This window comes from Apus apus, chromosome 1 (genome assembly GCF_020740795.1).
Source record: "Apus apus isolate bApuApu2 chromosome 1, bApuApu2.pri.cur, whole genome shotgun sequence".
NCBI classification, from domain to species: domain Eukaryota; kingdom Metazoa; phylum Chordata; class Aves; order Apodiformes; family Apodidae; genus Apus; species Apus apus.
This window is the reverse complement of record NC_067282.1, coordinates 177,661,924-177,680,825: the sequence shown is the minus strand read 5'-3', so window position 1 is coordinate 177,680,825 and position 18,902 is coordinate 177,661,924. Positions and strand designations below refer to the sequence as shown.

The 18,902-nt window shown below is 37.4% G+C and overlaps 1 protein-coding gene across 5 annotated transcripts in view; it reads left to right on the top strand.

Annotated features, from left to right (window-relative positions):
• Positions 1-18,902, top strand: part of IMMP2L (inner mitochondrial membrane peptidase subunit 2) — a 435,181-nt gene that overhangs the window by 120,797 nt on the left and 295,482 nt on the right. The window contains exon 4 of one of the 5 annotated variants that reach the window (XM_051618098.1): positions 12,514-12,547. The exons of the other annotated variants lie outside the window; for them this stretch is intronic. Within the exon in view, the coding sequence (XP_051474058.1) occupies positions 12,514-12,532 (19 nt within the window). The 3' untranslated portion in view covers positions 12,533-12,547. Of the gene's footprint in view, positions 1-12,513; positions 12,548-18,902 lie in introns of those variants that run through there. 5 annotated transcript variants of the gene reach the window in all.

Sequence of the window (18,902 nt, the reverse complement as noted above, 5' to 3'; positions counted from 1 at the left end):
AGTACTACATACATCAATAACTCATATTTTTAATATTTAAAATCAGCTTTGTCTTACTGTTGTCTATGCATTCTGTTCTGTAATTTTCAGCAGTAGATACTAATTTTACCCTTTGGAATGAGCTTTGCTCATTTGACTACTAATAGACTATCTTAATGCCTTGTGAGAAAATAAAAAGGAAAAATCTCTCTCACATCTTTGCTGGAGGGATGAAGCTTAGCATTATTGTTAGCATTTGTTTCATTGATTACTAGTTGAATACTAAATGCTGATGATTCAGAGGACATAGGGGAAAGTTAAATCAATAAGATAATGCATTTTTTTTTTCCTCTAAAAGCTGTAAAAGCAGTGACTAATATGCTATTAGGTGGTAGCGCAACATCATCTGAGACTCACTGAGACGTGCTTGCCAGATACTTGCAGTTGTCTAACAGCTGTCAAACATACTCTTCCTAATCAGAGGCTTGCTTGATGCAGGGTGGGCTCTGTCTGCTCCATCTCCTTTTTATTCTAAAGAATTTTTCTCTGCTCCTGGGTTAAGCAGTCCAGGTTAATAGTATTCTGGTCATCAGAGCAGCAGTACTGTGCGTTAGCGAGAGAAATGGTAGAAGGATTATATTTGAGGTAATGGCTGAGTTTGTCACAAGAGCCATAATCGCAGCTGTAGAGATGTTTTAGTACTCAGATCACTGAGCACTCTTCCCATTCGTTGAAGTCTTTCCAGACAGAGCATCTTACAGCAATGTGGGGCTACAGTTTTGGCCATAGTGAAGCTGTTTTGTTACACTGTATCTGCTTCCATCAGCTCCTGTACACAAAAGGAGCTGTGTAGGGCAGAACGGTGTAGGGAAGAGATAGTCTTAGGAAAGGCAGATGCACTGAATAAGTTTAAACTTTCATATATTCGTAGATAATTGGAGTTGGAGCATATTTCTTTTACAAAACTGTTGAAAAAAAAAAAGTGCCTCTTAGATTATTTTTACTTTTCATTGAATGGAAGATGTATCTTCTTATTTGAGGAATCCACAACCAATTTAGAAAACACCAGATGAGATGAGAACTCTTCATTGACAGAGAACTAGCCAATTTCTAGATAAGCACAGTAAGTGATTTGCGTGGTTGCTGCAAAATGTCAATATGTTAGACTCATCAGTTATCTAATCAGTAAGTTATTGTGTATTCTGACAGTCCTCCATGAAGACAGATTTGTTTTACTTTGCATACAATACGTTGTTTCTATAACTGTTGCTTCAAAGAATTCTGTCATCCGTGAAATAGCTTTTTCATGTAGTTTTTGCTGTATATTTCCTTACTCAAACTGCATAGAAGACACAATTAGTAAGAGTAGTTAAAACTGAGTTTATATAAAAAAAAATCAAATTATAGTAAGTGTCCTTTAAGTTATGGTTTCCAAAAAGAATATTTTATATACTGCAGTTGAATATGGTAAGACTTTTAAATGCTGTAGCTTGAAAAGACATTAAAAGCAGTCCATCACAAAGTTCAGTGAAATAAATTCGACAGTGTCCTGCTTAATGTTGTCCTGGAGCACATTTCATCTGAACAGGCATTTAATTCTGTGGTAACAAATACAGATATAAACTAAAGTGGAAAGATTCAGAATTAACCTTTAAAACCCCCCACCCTTAGTTGAATATTATTTCAGGTAGAAAATATTTGTTATTGATATGAAATAACAATCCCACAAGAAAAGATAACTTTATAATTTAAGATCAAAAGAGATAGGAGATACAGATCTGGTAAACAAGTATATTCAGTCATATTTGTGTAAACTATTCCAGATCTGTTTGTTGTTGCTGTGCTTTGAATATCAAGAAGTATTAATGAAAGCTGTTTTAAGGGACTAATTATATATTTTGTTAAAACTATGATCCTTCATGGGTTTTTAAGTTAGTGTCTCTGAAATGTGTTGTTTACAGTACACTTTTTTATTTAAATAAAACTTTACCTTCACATTCTTCTTTAATAATACATCAGGTGTGTGAGTGCTACCAAAACTAAGCAAGATTTTTGGATTAGCAGTCCAGAGACTGACTATAGACTGCACAGCTTATGGCTTGAAGTGAAGTCTTCTGGGAAATATCTCAGAACTGACATGTGAGGCATCAAAAAGAAAAGAAAACAAAACCAAGCGCAAAGGACAATGAATTGAATATGTCATAAATGCAAACAAAGATCAAAGAATCCTGGTGAAGAGTAAGTGGCAAGTGGAGTGAAGGGCTGCTCTGAATTAGATAAACATGGATTAAAAGCAGAATAAAGTGATGGTAGAGGAAGGAAGTAATTGAAGGAAATACTCTTGGGAAAGATGCATTTAGAGAATTTTTGGAAAGCCCTTTTACTCCTCAAACGTAGAACACATGCAAAACAACAAAGTACTAACAGAGGTCAAAAGGATATATTTTTCTTTAATTTTCATTACTTGAAAGTTAAATTTGATTGGTGGTGGGGGAAGCAAATAATATATTAACTTCTTCCCAACTGAAGGAAAACATATGCTAGATCTATATTCTGTAGGACTTTATGAAGAGCACTAGAGAGCTCAGATCCTGCGAAGAGCACTAGAGAGCTCAGATCCTGCGAACTTTAAGCATCTACATACACGCAGGACTGAATCATTGAGAGGATCTTGGTGCTAACGTGTTAAAATCATTGTGTGTAACAGGAAGTTTCAAAACAATATGCATTAAGTTCCTACATGTTACAAAACAGCTCTTTTGAAACAGGGTCGTGATATGGATAAATCTGTTAACAGGGTTAATTGACAGCAAATCAGTATGCAATTTTGCTACGCTTGACTTAAATCACGAGCATATAGAAATTTTTTAAGTTCCTGTAAGGATGTGTTGATAATGCAATACTATGCAAAATTGTATTTTAAAAATGTTCAGGGTGTTCATTGTTAAATTCACTTCCTGTTACTGGTATAGGGATGATCCTATTTAGTTTTTCTTCCTTGACAGGTTTTAGATTTTAAGGGAATTGTAAAGCCAATGTTGTTGCTGAAAAGGCATAACTACACTAGGAGTATATAGTGACACCACCGCCACTTCCTTGGGCATCATTTTCATGGTATAATCCAACACTACAATGATGTAAAACCAGAAAACTCTATAAGGACTAGCTCAGAAATTAGATTACCAGAAAAATCTCAGGTCACAACTATACTTAAAACTGGGTTTTAGTGGGTAGGTTTTGGAATTACTTCTAATTGCAATGGAGAGGTAGTAAATTCCTGGTAGAGTTACCCCATTCTGAAGTCCCTTGCTACTGCGAAATTGAATTCTGATGGCACTGAAATTTAACAATGTGATGTTAACAGCATTTAAGCCAGAAAAATACAAAGCAACACTGCTTGTGTGTACCAGGTTAGGCAGCTGAATCTCCTTAGCATTATATGATCTACTTTTTCAAAGATACCAAATATGCAGCTTCACAGAGAAGCTATCAGCTAATTTTATTTTATGTAGCCATTAGGTTTTGATCTATTTTGGCAAAGATATCGCAGGCTACATCCCATTTTTAATTTTATTTTTGTTTGTTTTGTTGTTGTTGTTCGGTTTGGTTTGGTTTTGTTTGTTTGGGTTTTTTTTTTTTGTTTTTTACTCAGGAAAGATGAGATGTGAATAAGAAATTGCCATAGTTTAGCCAATAAAATTAAAACTGCAATAACTCTCATTAGAACCACTTTACTGCAAAGAGTTGCGTATGTCAGTTGAAGCATACACTCCAAATGAAAAGTGGATAAGCCCTTTTTTTGGTGTAAAGGTAGAGTGAATGAACTGCATACCAGGCAGTAGAGTGAATAAATGTATTGACTATGTAGCTTCCTATCCTGTTTTGGCATATTCTTTTCTAGTTTGTTCCTCAAATGGCTGCCAAGATGCCTGCACTCCTACCACACTTTTTGAAGAAGAGCATTACTACTTGGCAAACTTATGCTATCTAATAAAAAGTATGGGTGAGTTAGTGATGGGAGCACTGGATGTGTCTTGAATTTTCCAAAGCAAGTTGGTCTCATAAACAACTTAACTGTGATGCTTAGTATTAAAACAAGAACACTCCTCCCCCCAAAAAAACTAAACCAACAAAAAACCCACAGAAAACCAAACCAAACAACAAAACATCAACCAGAAAACCACAAACCCCTTCATCCTTAATTTAGAGGAAATGTAAGATAAAAAAGAAGCCTGGGAAGAAAAAAACCCAAAATGACAGTATAAGAGAACATGTAGAAAGTCTGTTTGTAGCAGATCTTCAAAGAACTGACATTTATTATGTGAGTCTCTTAAGCATTTATATTTTCAGCATTCACCAGGAGAGACAGAACTTCTGATCCCTTTGAAATAAATGCACTAATGATACATAGTATGTTAAAAAAATTGAGTGTATGATATTTTCCTGATGGAGTTAAAGGTAATGTATTTGGTTAGAGTATAGGTTGGGGGAGAAAGGAAGGCAAAGCCATATAAAGGCAGATAAAGTGTTTACCTTGCATTATCTTAGGTTTTATCAAGGTTTATCATTCGTTTCTTCACATTACTAAGGGAATATTTCTGTTTTCCTGATAGTACAAATTATTTTCTTGACTAAGAGACTTACGTGCATCTGAATCAATATATTGCTGCTTAGTGGAGATCATGATATTTGCATGTTACGTTTTGCATCAGATTGCTACAGATGTTGTAGGATGACAATACTACTCAAAATGGCTCTTTATTTTCTACCATTGAGCTAGATGTGATGCATATTGTGAACATAAAATCTCAAAATGCTTCTATTTCCCTTTTCTGAAGTGAAAGAATATAATATCCAAGAACTCCCATTTGCCTCTCTTTTTCTCAACAAGTATGAATTCTTTCTTAGGGAAGTTTTGTAAAGTAAGCTCACAGTAATATTCAGAAATAAGCATCAATATTCTTATGTGTTGAGATATCTACAGTAATATTTGATAGCAGCAAATCCTGAAGGCCTTCACCCCATCAATGAGCTTTTCAAAGACATCTTTAAAACGATAAGTTACTCAGAAAAGACCATCAGTTTCAAAAGAAACCATTTCCCAACTTGAGCTCACAGACAGAAGCTTCACAGAACTTTATACAGAAATATATAAAGTATTCATACAGAATCATCCAGCCTCCTGCTCAGGACAGTATGCAGCATTCAAGCTTGCACCACTTAGTATTTATGACATATCCAAAATATTCCAAATTTATCATCTGTTGATAATGCTCCTCCCTTAATGGCTTGATAACTGCATTATATTGGACTTATGTTTGTTGTTTCTTGCTAATGATTTTATTTTATTATTAGTTTTTATTTAGTAATGTTTCATTTCTTCTGTGTTCATGTAATTTATATACTGTAATTTGATTATATGACCACTCTAAATTTCATTCTTTGACCAAAATTCTCCAGTGAGTCTCACATTATTAAGTTGACATATGTATTTAAACCAAAGTCAGTTGTACACATCTTTGGCAAATACATTACTGAGTTTAAACTGTCCTGTCACATCTATTGATGTTTTCCCTACACCTAACATATATTGCTTATCAGTCTATGGTGTCTCTAGGAAATCCCATTTCACACATCACTTCTCACAGTATTTCATAATCACACAGACAAAAGATTTTGCATAATTGGCGAAACAAAGAAGTATTAACTTAAGACATCTCTCATAGTGTTACTTAAATTGATGCTCAGGTTCTTTGCTCCTTTACCATTTTGGCATCAGCTGCTTTTTTGTGACTTTTGCACTGTCTTAAATTTTGTGGTGCTTGTATTATTAATTTTATTTACATTATATATAAAGTAGGTAGTTTGATAAGCATCACAATATTAGAAATAAGATAATGGAGTGATAGATACAAATATAGATACCCATTTCTCCTATTCAGGCCAGTCTTGGAAGTCCCATCTCTGCTTAACTCTTTGCATTCCTTTAATACATTTTTCCACTGTCATTGCTGTATCATTAGCACAGAAGATTCCCTTCTCTTTTGCCAAAGTTCAGTTATCATTGTATGTCTTTTAAAATTCTCAAAAAAATAAAACACATCTTCTACTTCTCTTGCATAACACACATGAGAAGCTGAGAGAATCCTCTCTCTCCTTTATATTTTTGCTTTCATTCTGCTTCAGTCAGCAGGAGAATAAAAACATTTTTTATGTCTAATATGAGTTCTTTTGATGTTCAGCTTTTGGACAAGCAGAGCCTGATTAGTGAGGCTTTATGTATGTTTCGTAAATCATTCTGCTCTACTCTTCAGTAGGTGCTAACTTATCCCATTTCATTCTCTCTATTAATTTATATTCTCCTGTTGTCTAGTTCTCTGCTAGTTCTCTGTTTTTCACCTTTTGCCTTTCTTCTGTTTGAATGTTTCCCATAGCTGTTGCCTCTTCTGCTTCGAAATATATATTGGATAATATTTTTAGTTTGTGTTTTGTTTTGGGGTTTTTTATTATTTATTTAATAAGTATATTTTCAGTACTTCTTTTCAGGAGCAGATTTCATGTGCATTGATGCTTTGCCGTTTTTAAGACCTGGGATTTGAGAATTCATTTTAGGTACATGTAGAATTATAGCTTTGCTTTTAACTGGTGAACACTGAGTATTTTCTCTACCCCTCTTGTGTGGACGTGTGAGGTTTTTCTGGGCCTACTAATTGCTATTTCTGTGCAATTTTTTTCCTGCTCTAATTTCAAGACTGCAGCAGTGCCACTATGGTAATATTGCCTAGTCTGTTCCTGAACGTTTGAGTTTGCAATTTGATGTGTGGTCGTTTTCAGTGCCTAGGGAAATGCTTGTATGAGCTTTGATGTAGAGAAATGGAAAGTCTTGCCGTGGATGATAAGGATGAGAAAAGGAGCAGAAATTGAACCAAAATTGTACTTGGCAACCAAAATTCCTTTTCAGATTTTAATTTTCAGTGAATTTACCTAAAGTTTTAATTTTGAATAAAAACAACCTAAGTAGTTAAGCATGGATTGATATATTAGCCAATATGATGTGATTTCAATGCATTCCAAATTTCACAGCAAACACAATGTGAAATGTTAGCTGTTTCAAATGGAGTGCTTTCAAATATAATAAATAATAAAATTCAAATATGATTAATTAGCAAAACACCTTTTCAAGGAGGTGCCTGTTGCCTTGGTCTGCATGCAGCCACCCTCTTAGCTTCCCTGCTCCCTTGCAGGCAGCAGTGGGAAGAGCCCTGGCTGCAAGGCTGTGCCGTGGGGAGCACCCTTTGTTCCTGGTGCCCCTGCTCACAGGGAGCTGCTAGACCACACGGTGCCCTTAAATTTTTTTTCTTCCCAAAATGTAATTCTATAGTGTCTTATTTGTATCAAAAACAAGACCAATGGTAATTTTCTTAAACAAAACTTGTCATTTAATCATGTAAAGTAAATTGGGAAAGTGTAAAATAATGAGACAAAGTATGAATTTTAAGCCAATGAATATACATTTATAAATTTGAAATAAGAAGTGCTCACTCTATATAGGAAAAATTGTAGATGTGATTCAGAGGTCTTCTGCTTCAGATAGTTCTCTGCTTCCAAAAAAACTGCTTTATCAATCATTTCTTTAAGTGAGCCTGTAAATTGGTGTCTAAATGAAGTGTTGTATCTGTTCTCTCAGTTGTTTTCTTTTATAACCTGAACAAATCCTCTGCAAGGCAAATTCATTTATTGTTTAGTTGAAATGGAATGCCTGCAATTCCACAAACAAATTGGGCCTCAGTTAGGTGCACTTTGTCATAAATAATCTTTGAGGAGATTGGATTTCTTTCCTTGCTGATGTGCTTCAGCTGTATGTTAAACTCATGGCTTCTTAAAGGCGGTGAGTTATTGCTCAGCTGAATGATCACTGAGCAGCAAGCACCTGTCCTTGTTCTCCTATGTTGTAGCTGTCTCTATTTCCCTAAAGCATATTAAGCAAAGTTTATGGTAAAAGGACTTACTAGTCCATTTTCTAGGATTATTTTTTTTCACTCTTTGTCCCAATTTTTTCTTATTTAACTCAATGATACAGAGCTCTTTTGGCACATATTTCTTTATGATCTGGAGAGAAAAGCCATTTCAGAGATTGGTTAAGGGCATTTTCCATGGTCAGGTCATCTAATACTCATATTTCACGTTCAGCAGTAGGCCACTTTGAAATTTAACAGCATGTCTTCATCAGCTGCTGGAAAAGTCCTTTACATTTTCATTTATAAATTTTACAGTTATTTCTTTTGGTTTGTTATAGAAGTTTGCTCTCCATTTCAGTGTATCCTTTTCCTTTTCTTTCTTAAAAGTAAATGAAAAGTCCTTATCGCTGTGGCTGCGATGTCTGGGATGCTGGCAGTGTGATAATATAATCTCTGCCTTTCCCCAATCTACCTTCTGCAGGTTGTGTAATGGGTTGAGCAACATCTGCAAAAGTATGATAGTTCTGATCTAGCCATTTCTGCATACAACCAACCATGCTGAGCTGTCTGAATTATACTTCATTCAGATAGGACTCCATAACTATCCCAATGATAAAAAATGAACTGAAGGATTCCCAGAATGTAGCAAGCTTTAAAACTTTACATGTATGTAAGGCATTGTTCATCTTTGGTAGAGGGCGAAGTAGTTTGGTAGTTCAGATTTTGAGTGTCTTTGCATTTGTTCCGTTTCTCATCTAAAAAAAAACAAAACACCCTTATGTATAGAAGGAAAGTAAGGTATCGTTTACTGTCTAATTCTTACATAAAATGCTAAAATAACAGAAGAACCACTTATTGATGAATGACCTATAATTTTTGATGCATACAATGTATGTGGGGCTCATTTAGAAAACTTGTAAGACACAGTTTGTCTCCAATGTGATCAGGTATGTGATGAGTTGTGGAAGAGATGCAAGCCTGAGCTTTTAATGGACAATATAAAGTCTTTTCTCTGCAGAATAGCATTTAAGAAAAAATAACCAAGAAAGCCATTAATATAAACCCAATTGATAGGCTGAGGCTGAGTACCAGGTATAACAGGGAGAGTGTCAGCTAGTGCGTTGAAACAGTACTTTTCCCACACTACCCAGTCATCACAGCCACCACATATCAGCTGCACCTAGTTTATAATATCATATTATCAGTAGTGCAGAAGTGGTGAAATTCTGTAGTGTTTCGTATATGAACACATGAACATGGGTGCAAGAGTAGACAAATACTCTCCTCACTGCTGAGAGTAGGAATGTATGGTAAATGAACTTAAATAAACAGCAGATATAATAAACTTTCTTCTGCCATGTTGCACATTGTATAGCTCAGGTTACATTTCTCATATAAACTACATCACCAGCTGTGTCAGGCTGCCTGTGGGTGTGAGTAAGTAGAGTTGAATGTCAGTGTATATACTTGTCAGAATGAATCAGCTGGCTGTTTTATATGTAGGCTGAGATAGATAATAACAAAAGAGCAACTTGAGGGCAAAGAAGATGAGACCTTTGATGGAGGAGCTTAACAAAAGGGATTTGAAGAATACTTGGCCTATCTGTGGTGAATTGGATAGGGAAGAATTGGGCACAGCAAAGTAGCCAAATGTAGTGTTTTCAAAAATTTTAGTACGCTGTTATAAATTTACTTTTTGAAATGGCAGCAGAGAAGGACTCATCGGAGAGTCAAAGCCATGTAGTTTGACGACAATGCTGTTTCACAAAAAATGTCACTGAGGCAGAAAGGATTGGTGAGAGAATAGCTCAGGGCTAGGACAAGACCCTGTTAATAGAAGCAATGAGTTCTGAACGGCAGTCCTTGCTGAAACATGTATGAACATAAAATGATAGGCACTAGAGAGATGTTTTGGATAACTGATGATAGGATAAAGAAGGAACAAGAAGAAAATATAGCCTATAGTCTTGAAAGATTAACTGAATAATGGTTGTAATAGCGATGGGAAAAGGGGCAGACAGAGTTTGAAAGTGGAAATGGAAGAATCATCCATTTCAAGTGACAGTGGCATGCCTAAGAAGAGATAATAACCAGGCATAGGAGATAAGTTGGTGCGAGAGGTAGGTTTTTGAATCATCAGCAGATAGCATTTTAATCAGTGCGAGTGGATTAAAAGTGTTCACATTAACTGCAAAGTGAGAAAAACAAGGGTTGAGGACCAAACTCTGCTTTATCATTATCATCCTATCAGAAGAAGAAATATTTTTTGAGGGAGGATACCAATAACTTTTATGTATTTATGGCTCCGTTGCTAAAGATTGTATATTTGAGTTTGAAGCATGAGTGGAAATGGGTGGGAATTCCTTTTCTACCTAACTGAAATTCAGTTATACTTCTTCAGCAGTAATGTAAAAAATGTTGTAAATAAAGTTTCTTTCCTAATTGAAGGAAAAATGCCTTTTGAGACTTTTCTTATTACATGTTTAAATTGATCCCGAGCTCTACAAAATATAAAATTATTGAATTATTCCTTCCTGAAAAGTGGACTTAAAGTAATGATGGGTTCCAGTCAGGGTGCTTTAGTGTAACTGGCAAGCAGCTGTCCATTTTGCTCACAGTGTGATGTTAAATTTAAACAGAGTGCATAAAATCAAAGGCAGAGGATTTCTTAGGAATAGTGTATGGTGGATATTTCAAAGGCTCACAAAGTGTTCCACAGTACATATTATTAATTAGGTAAATGTGTTATGGAGATAAAAATCTTTCTATTATTGTGAAAAAAGATTCAGGATAGTTTAAAAAAAATCCACTATGAACTTTTTAAAAGGGATTGTTGTATTATTCGTGTGGTTCTTATTTCAGTTACATATCAAGGACATTATTTTAATTTTAGTAGTATTAATACCTTGCAAAATTGTTGTATTTGGTTATGACTGATCATTCTGCATGTTAAAATGAACCCAGAAATCTATTCTGAACATTATATACTCCTATTTTCTTCATTTAGCCTATAATTCTCAGGGTGCCCACTGAAGGTAATGACACTTACTTTGTACTAAATACCATAGATACTGAACTCCCATGATACTTAGTTATCAAACTTCCTTTTTACGTGCATAATTTTAAATGTATTTTAATATATAGTAGAGGTCTTTGACACTTCTATGTGGTAAGAAAAATCATCGTGAAATCATTGTGACAAAATGATACTTTTCCCTCAGTTTGCCTGGATGTCTTGCAGAAATTTGCTAAAAGTTCTGAACTCTCTTGAGCAGAACAACTAGCTTCAGCATTTGTGCTTTCCTTATTCCTCCATAGTAGATCAAGATTATTCTGCCTGCATTTTCTTTGCCTCTTTCACATGAAGCTAATCTAATGTAAATGTTGCCTCATGAAGGACCAGGCTTTTCTGATCTAATGTCATGATCTTGTATTTCTGTGTGTTAACTGTTAATGTAAGTTTGTAGATGACGTCAAATTGGGCAGGAGTGTGGATCTGCCTGAGGGTTGGAAGGTTCTGCAGAGGAATCTGGACAGGCTGGGTTGTTGGGCCAAGGCCAATTTTATGAGATTCAACAAGGCCAAGTGCTGGGTCTTGCACTTAGATCACAACAACCCCATGCAACGCTACAGGCTTGGGGAAGAGTGGCTGGACAAGCTGCTTGGCAGAAAAGAACCTGGAAGTGTTAGTCAACAGCTGGCTGAATGTGAGCCAGCAGTGTGCCCAGGTGGCCAAGAAGGCCAACAGCATTCTGGCTTGTGTCAGAAATAGTATGGCCAGCAGGTCTAAGGAGATGATTTTTTGCCTGTACTCAGCACTGGTGAGGCTGCATCTCAAATGCAGTTTTGGGCCCTTCACTGCAAGAAAGGCATTGAGGTGCTGAAGCGAGGCCAGAGAAGAACAACCAATCTGCTGAATGATCGAGAGGACAGGTCTTATGAGGAGTGTCTGAGGGAACTGGGGTTGTTTAGTTTGGAGAAAAGGAGGCTAAGGGGAGACCTTATGGCTTTCTACAACTATCTGAAAGGAGGTTGTAGTAAAGTGGGTGTTGGTCTCTTCTCCCTAGTAACAAGTGATAAAGCAAGAAGAAATAGTCTCAAGTTGTACCAGGGAAGGTTTAGATTGGATATTAGGAAAATTTTCTTCACTGAAAGAGTTGTCAGGCACTAGAACAGGCTGCCCAGGGAAGTGGTTGAATCACTATCCCTGGAGGTATTTAAGAGGTATGTAGATGAGGTGCTTAGGGACACGGTTTAGTGATGTATTTGGCAGTGCTAGGTTAACAGTTGGACTTGATGATTTTAAAGGTCTTTTCAAACCAAAATAATTCTATGATACTATGTTTTCCTGCCACTATTCTAGAAAGCAATTCTTACCCATATCTCCTTTCATACTTCAGAAAGTGTTTGTGTAATCTATATTCAGTACTATTTTAATCCTCTTCTCTATAAAAATTTGTATCAATTTTACTCCTTATGCACGTCTTTAAAAGATTAATGAATAAGTATTCCAAAAGGAGCAACACATTACAAGGAGATTTATTTCTGATTGAGTTTTTCTTATGCTGTTTTCTAGCCATGTAATGTTGTATTGATGGAAATTTAGGTTTATTGGAAGATTCTGCAGATGTAAACTTCTAACTGTACAGGTAAGATGTAAAGTTCATATATCAAACGAATAAATGCCAAATTTAATTATGAAGATTTTTAGAGTAATCTATTTAGAATTATATTTTTCATATACATTGGAATATAACTTGTGTGTTGGCTGGCAACCCTTACTTTCTGCTATGTAGTTCTCTGTCCATTTATATTTGGTTAGTTTAAACATCTTGTCAAAATTCTCTATGTTTTCCCCATCATTTTAGATTTTCTGTTTTTCCCCAGGCTCTTATAGGGTGTTGAAATAAATAGTAGGTTGGTAGATGAAAGGTTCATATAGTTTAAAAATATTTTATTATGGAGATTCAATATTCTAATAATTTCATAGTATGAAGGGTAGAGACCTGTGATCCTTTAAGGAATAATGTTATTTTAATGGTAGGATTTTTCTTCTCAATACAGCTAAGTTAAGAAATATGGAAATAGTAGCAATAACTTTGTTGATCTGTCACACTGACTATGTGTTAGTGAATAGGCTTGTGTTGACAATATTTATTTACTGGCATAACTACATTGTTGAACTTTAATGTAGTGTATTACATTTTATTTTAGGCATGTTTATGTTGTATAAACAATGCTTTTTAGGAAGTGATCTGCATTCTTTAATACAAGTTTAAACTCAGATTTTTATAATTGTTTAATAACCACAGTGGGCCCGCAATTACAGAAACCTCATAATCCCATTTCCTAAGCCTGGTTACAAAATCAGACAGTCCTCAACAATTCCCATTATGAAGGCTTCTCGCTGCCCTAGTAGGCAGACCTCCCAATGCATGGGACCATTGCTCATCAGCTAAACTCAACATGACCAGTGAAAGAGCTTCAGCTTTTCAGCCTTTTGGAGACTATCTTGGTATATAACACACACCGGTCACAACTGTCATGGCATATTTTACTGGGCATGGTGAGCAAAAGTCTCTGCAAATATGTATTTGTATAGGGATTTAACTTTGGGTATGTCTGAGTGAAAGCTTATGCTCTCACTTGGCCATTTAAAATCTTTTATGCCGATTTCAGAATTAGGCACATTACCTGGTTATGTTATTTAAATAGACTGAATGTTATTAAAAGTATTTTGCTTAATTCCTCCAGTTACTGTGAAATATTTTGCAAAGTCATAATTTTTAGACTTCTACAAGCACAGTAGAAATTGATCTATGAGGCATCTTAATAGCATGTTGCCTGTTTCTTATCTCTATCAAATCCCATGTTACTGTATATGTATATCTAAAGTGATCTCCTGGATCCTGTAATTATAAAGCTTAAAAACTGCATGAATAATGTATTTATGTTAGGAACCTTTCTATTCAATATTCTAGCTGAGCCTCCATGTACAGCTCCTCATCTTGTGTAACTTCAGTTAGTGCTTGTTTCCACCAATCAAGGTGCCAATTTGGGTTACTTTGTTTTCATCTAGAGCTCTTATGGTTGGTCATGCAGTTTCTATTTCTAATGGAAAGTATTACACTATGTGAATATCATGCATGCATGATTAGTTGAATTCATGTCCTTTGATGACATTATAAAAGTCATGGTTGAAGAGAAAACAACAGAAGAAAATATATTTAATGTTTGTGCCTGCACTCACATGGATTTCTGCATTTATTTTTATTATTTAATTTTTAATAAACTTTAGGATTTAAACTGAAAGAAGAGAAGAGTGTCTCATACTGGAACAGTTATTGCAGAAACAATACATACTTGGTTACAACAATAATTGCATATCTACGTCTTGAAGAATTGTTTGTCTTTATGAATTATTATTTTGGAAAAATAGAACTTTTATATAGAAATACCTTTAAGAGTTCCAATTCCAGATTTTTATCTTGAGTTTTCATAGGTATTTTTCCTTTTTACACATTGGGAAAACATAACATGAATTTAGAGTATACATTTCAAGGTGGAAAATAATCAAGAAACTTCTTTGTTGTCAATGTTATTACCACTTCTAGTTTTGAAGAACAGGAGTTCTCCTTTCTAAGCTTTACAAGTTGTTTTGGTGGGCACCTGGCATCAACCCACCAAAGCTGCTCTATCACTCTCCTCCTCAGCTGGACAGGAGAGAAAATATAACAAAAGGCTCGTGGGTCAAGATAGGGACAGATCACTCACCAGTTATCATCATGGGTGAAACAGATTAGATTTGGGGAAATTAGTTTAATTAATTACCAACCAAATCAGAGTAGTGTAATGAGAAAAAAACCCAAGAACAAACAAAACAACCAAATCTTAAAATACCTTCCCCCCACCCCTCCTTTCTCAGAGGATTCTCCTTTCTCTACCTCTTCACCCACAGTGATGCAGTGGGATGGGGAATAGGCGTTGTGGTCAGTTCATCACTTTTTTTCTGTCACTCCTTCTACAGAGGGATGACTCCTCACACTCTTCCCTGCTCCAGCATGGGGTCCCTGCCACAGGATACAGTCTTCTACAAACTTCCCCAATGTGAGTCCTCACCATGGGCTGCAATTCTTCACAAACTGCTCCATCATGGGTCCCTTCCATGCTGTGCAGTCCTTCAGGGACAGACTCGTCCAGCATGGGTTCTTCTCTTAATGGGTCCACATGTCCTAGCAGGACCTCGCTCCAGCATGGGCTTCCTGCAGAGTGACAGCCTTCTTTGGGCATCCACCTGCTCTGGCTTGGGGTCTTCCAGTGGCTGCAGGTGGATATTTGCTCCACCATTGGCCTCCAGGGAGTGCAGAGGGGCTGCTTGTTTCACCATTATCTTCTCCCATACTGTAGGGGAATCTCTGCTGCAGTGCCTTGAGGACCTCATTCACTGACCTAGGTGTCTGCAGAGTTGTTTCTCTCACATATTCTCACTCCTCTCTCCAACTACAATTGCTTTTGTGGAGGTTTTTTTTCCCCCTTTTAAAATACGTTATCACAGGGGCTCTACCAGTGTCACTTATGGCTTGGCCAGGGCCAGCGGTGGGTCCATCTCACAGAAGCTGCCCCTGTAGCCCCCCTGCTACCAAAACCTTGCCATGCAAATGCAATACACAAATAGGTCAAATCTTCTCTGCTGAGTGAGTTGTCATTATTTTTTAACAGCCTCAGCAGTATACTAGAGAAGATGTTTTAATGCCATGGAACAGTGCTTGTTTGTTAGACTCCTACAGTTACTACAAAACAAGCTGTAAAATGGTCTGGATTACTTAGAAAAATTACAATACTTAGGCAGGGTTTAACACTTTTCCTGCAGCCTTTCTGGTTTTAAAGGATTTAAAGAAGGCAGAGGTGCTGAATGCCTTCTTTGCCTCTGTCTTTACTCCTGCAGGCTTTCCCCATGAGCCCCAGTTTCATATAGCCCCAGTAGAAGTCAAGATAAAGGAGGAGTTTGCCCAGGTAGATGAGGATTGGGTTAGGGATCAGTTGCGTAATCTGGACATCCATAAATCGATGGGTCCGGATGAAATGCATCCAAGGGTGCTGAGGGAGCTGGCGGAGGTCATTGCTAGGCCACTCTCCATCATCTTCGGTAAGTCATGGGTAACAGGAGAGGTGCCTGAGGACTGGAGGATAGCAAATGTCACTCCAGTCTACAAGAAGGGCAAGAAGGAGGACCCGGGTAACTATAGACCGGTCAGCCTCACCTCCATCCCTGGAAAGGTGATGGAACAACTTGTACTTGGCACTATCTCTAGACATATCAAGGAGATGGGGGTCATCAAGAGCAGTCAACATGGTTTTACCAAGGGTAAGTCATGTTTGACTAACCTCATAGCCTTCTATGAGGAAATTACTAGGTGGATAGATGATGGTAGAGCGGTGGATGTGGTCTATCTTGATTTCAGTAAAGCATTTGACACCGTCTCCCACAGCATCCTTGTAGATAAGTTGATCAAGTATGGGTTTGATGATCAGGCAGTGAGGTGGATCAAGAACTGGTTGAAAGGAAGAAGTCAGAGAGTTGTAGTCAATGGGGCAGAATCTAGTTGGAGGCCTGTGACTAGTGGAGTCCCTCAGGGGTCGGTACTGGGGCCGGTGTTGTTCAACATCTTCAACAACGACCTGGATAAGGGTACAGAATGTACCCTCAGCAAGTTTGCTGATGACACCAAGCTGGGAGGAGTGGCTGACACACCAGAAGGCTGTGCTGCCATTCAGAGAGACTTAGACAGGCTGGAGACTTGGGCGGGGAAAAACCTGATGAAGTTTAACAAGGGCAAGTGTAGAGTTTTGCATTTGGGGAAGAAAAATGTCATGCACCAGTACAGGTTGGGGGCTGACCTGCTGGAGAGCAGTGTGGGTGAAAGGGATCTGGGGGTCCTGGTAGACAGGAGGATGACCATGAGCCAGCAATGTGCCCTTGTGGCTAAGAAGGCCAATGGCATCCTGGGGTGTATTAGAAAGGGTGTGGTTAGTAGGTCAAGAGAGGTTCTCCTCCCCCTCTATTCTGCCTTGGTGAGGCCGCATCTGGAGTATTGTGTCCATTTCTGGGCCCCTCAGTTCAAGAAGGACAGGGAAGTGCTTGAAAGAGTCCAGCGCAGAGCCACAAAGATGATTAAGGGAGTGGAACATCTCCCTTATGAGGAAAGGCTGAGGGAGCTGGGTCTCTTTAGTTTGGAGAAAAGGAGACTGAGGGGTGACCTCATCAATGTTTACAAATACGTAAAGGGTGAGTGTCAAGAAGATGGAGTTAAGCTTTTTTCAGTGATGACCAGTGATAGGACAAGGAGTAATGGATACAAATTGGAGCATAGGAGGTTTAAGGTGAATATCAGAAAAAAATTTTTTACTGTGAGAGTGACAGAGCACTGGAACAGGCTGCCCAGAGAGGTTGTGGAGTCTCCTTCTCTGGAGACATTCAAAACCCGCCTGGACGCCTTCCTGTGTGATGTACTCTAGGTGACCCTGCTCTGGCAGGGGGGTTGGACTAGATGATCTTTCGAGGTCCCTTCCAACCCCAATGATTCTATGATTCTATGATTTTGATAGAATTAGCAGTCTGAGTTTTAATCTCTAAATCACGGTAATGAAGCATGTGATAGTAATGTACTACATGACAACATCTTACTGGGAACATTTTCTAGCATTTCAGTTTCTAAAAAATATTTTTGCCAAGTGCTTCTTTATGAAGTGTATGTCTTTTATGTCATCATATGGCATGCTGATCACTGTGTGAAGAGATGCTGCTGCAAGTTTTCAATGTTCTGCTGCAACATTACTGTCTTCAAAGCAATATTGTTTGGCCATTTTGTTTGCTTTCAAAGCTCCCATGTAAGGGTCAAATACACTTGGCTTAATAATAAATGTGATAGTGCTGCTTAAAGACAGAAGCAACTGTGCTTACATAGGAAGCCTGGGATATAAATGCAAGAGAAGCATATAAAGTAGTTGATGTGGGTAATCTCCAAGTCATGTGAAATAGTCGGTTTCCAAAGGTCAAAACTAATGTGTTACTACCTTCAATTAAAGCAGTTTGGGTACATAGGGGTGGGTTGAGGCAGCTGGTAACACAGCATGCTATTGTTTTCAAAGATATAAAATATAGTAGTTCACAGTTCTTTAAGAACTGAGTGAATCCACCAGTCCTTCATGGATATTTTCTTTTTCAGTGCACACTAGGAGAAATGTAGTCTGTGTGTCTGAAGAGACAAGTGAGATCTATGTCTCCGACTTTCAAGATTCTGCTGGGAATCAATTGCTGCTGATTTTTATCTGTCAGCTTGCCCTTGGCTCTCTCAAGGAGGTCCCATATGATCCATCGGGACAATCCATCAAGAGAGTGTTAGTGGTGGTTGTCATTGTTAACTTGTAGTGCTGTGGTGACATGAAGAGCCCACAGCTTGTAGATAATCTTAGTGAGGTAGATAAGGACAACCTCCACTTTGTGAGATATAAAGCTTCCAGAAGCACATACTGCCTGAAAAAAAGCACTATCAATTAGTTGGGACTACTTTGACTAATAGTAGGGAGAGGGGTATTTGGGTGATTCATATGGATTTAATAAAAATGCAACAAATCACTGAAGTACAATGACAAGTTTGTATGAAATTCTTAAATTTCTTAAAACTGAAAATTATTAGAGGAAAACAGATAAAAATATCTTAAAACCCCACATTAACCACTTGTTTTGCTGCTTAGTGAGTTGCTGGTTATGCTGCAGCCTCAAACCTTGCTTGAACTAGGTCAGAGGGTACGTATGCAGTATAATTCTTAACATATACACAAATGTATGTGAGAAATCTCATTTTTAAAAGTGCTGTTGTGTTGATTAAAGGTCACAGGAGGCTACTGCAGCTGTCCAAAGAGAGCCTGGTGAGGCTGGACAAGTCAGTAGCCATGAGGCACAAG